Source organism: Barbus barbus, assembly GCF_936440315.1.
Source record: "Barbus barbus genome assembly, chromosome: 48".
In the NCBI taxonomy this organism is placed as follows: domain Eukaryota; kingdom Metazoa; phylum Chordata; class Actinopteri; order Cypriniformes; family Cyprinidae; genus Barbus; species Barbus barbus.
Genome location: NC_136726.1, coordinates 2,933,980 through 2,935,478, shown reverse-complemented (window position 1 = coordinate 2,935,478; position 1,499 = coordinate 2,933,980). Strand labels below are relative to the sequence as shown.

At 39.9% G+C, this 1,499-nt stretch overlaps 1 protein-coding gene across 1 annotated transcript; it reads left to right on the top strand.

Moving 5' to 3' along the window:
• Nucleotides 1-271: 271 nt before the first annotated feature.
• Nucleotides 272-583, top strand: LOC306866693 (histone H4; the record flags this gene model as incomplete). The annotated part of the gene is made up of 1 exon (XM_079411975.1): nucleotides 272-583. The coding sequence occupies one exon, from the start codon at nucleotides 272-274 to the stop codon at nucleotides 581-583; it is 312 nt and encodes a 103-aa protein (XP_079268101.1).
• Between the last annotated feature and the right edge of the window lie 916 nt (nucleotides 584-1,499).

Genomic DNA, 1,499 nt, shown 5'->3' with positions numbered 1-1,499 from the left:
AAAGTCTGCCAAATGCATGTAGATATGATTTTATAAATCATCTTTGTCAAATTAACATTTTAAAACGAACTTAATTAACATGACAGACATTGTTAGATCAAGGTTGGGCTTATAAACCATGTTCTTTCCTTTTCTAAACAGCGGGGGTGGGGGTGCGCGCCAAGTGACGCGAGGTGGGTTTCAGTTAGGTCCTGTAAGTCTATGTAAAAGGCCTCCCGGAGCATGTAGTGGCACACATTCGTCTTCGTTTTGCAGAGGAAGTATCTTAGCCATGTCTGGAAGAGGTAAAGGCGGTAAAGGACTCGGGAAAGGAGGCGCTAAGCGGCACCGGAAGGTTCTGCGGGATAACATCCAGGGCATCACCAAACCCGCCATCCGTCGTCTCGCTCGCCGCGGCGGAGTCAAGCGTATCTCCGGTCTGATCTACGAGGAGACCCGCGGTGTGCTGAAGGTGTTCCTGGAGAACGTGATCCGCGATGCCGTTACCTACACCGAGCACGCCAAGAGAAAGACCGTCACCGCCATGGACGTCGTGTACGCTCTGAAACGACAGGGACGCACTCTGTACGGCTTCGGAGGATAAACACGTCCGTATTACCAGAAACACACAACGGCTCTTTTAAGAGCCACCCACATCTTCAAAAAGAGTATGTCTGTTCTTTCACTTTTTTTTTTTTTTTTTTTTCCCACAATATAATAAAATTTTTGCGTAAAGAAAACTACTTGGAAAACCACTTTGGTTTCAAACTAATCTTATTTCAAGGGGTTTATTTGACCGGTAAAGAAGTACTTCACAAGTGTCCATTCTATGAGTTTCAAAATAGTGAAAGTTTTGATAATAAATGGTTACATTTGACCTTATTCTGTTTTACTCTGTAATTATAGACTATAGTAGACTGTTGCATCCTTGTTAGAGACATGAGCAACCGAATGAACGAGTAAATATAAAGTCAAGAGTTAACTAGAATAATCAAATATCAGAAGAATACAAATTAGAAATAGACAAGCAATCAATTTGTATTTCAAGCTAAATACGAGGTCGTAATAAAATGGAGTCAGATTAAATGATAAAATGGAGTCAGATTAGAGTTTAATTTAAATTGAAGAACTTTGCACACCGGAAAGACCGAACACGCAGGAAACCTATAACAGCGTTCTATGTTCCAACGTGTGTTTTGATGGTTTTATTACGTTAGTAATGCATTAAGTTAACGATAAAGTGACACTATGCTTTGAGAAATCACACCTTTTCAGAGATCTTAACCCTACTCTAAGCCTTCCCAGACACTTCAATGAACTACAAATAACAGCGGCATGATTTCCCGTTCCATTGATAGAATAACGGAGTGTTATGGGTAATGTAGTTTAAAACATTTAGTATATAAACAATATAATTACTATCTTTACTGGACAAGTGGATATGTAAGTATATTCATTATGAAAACCTCTATGACATATCTGAGAGGCAGGTTGAAATTTGGTGCATTACTGTGAGCATT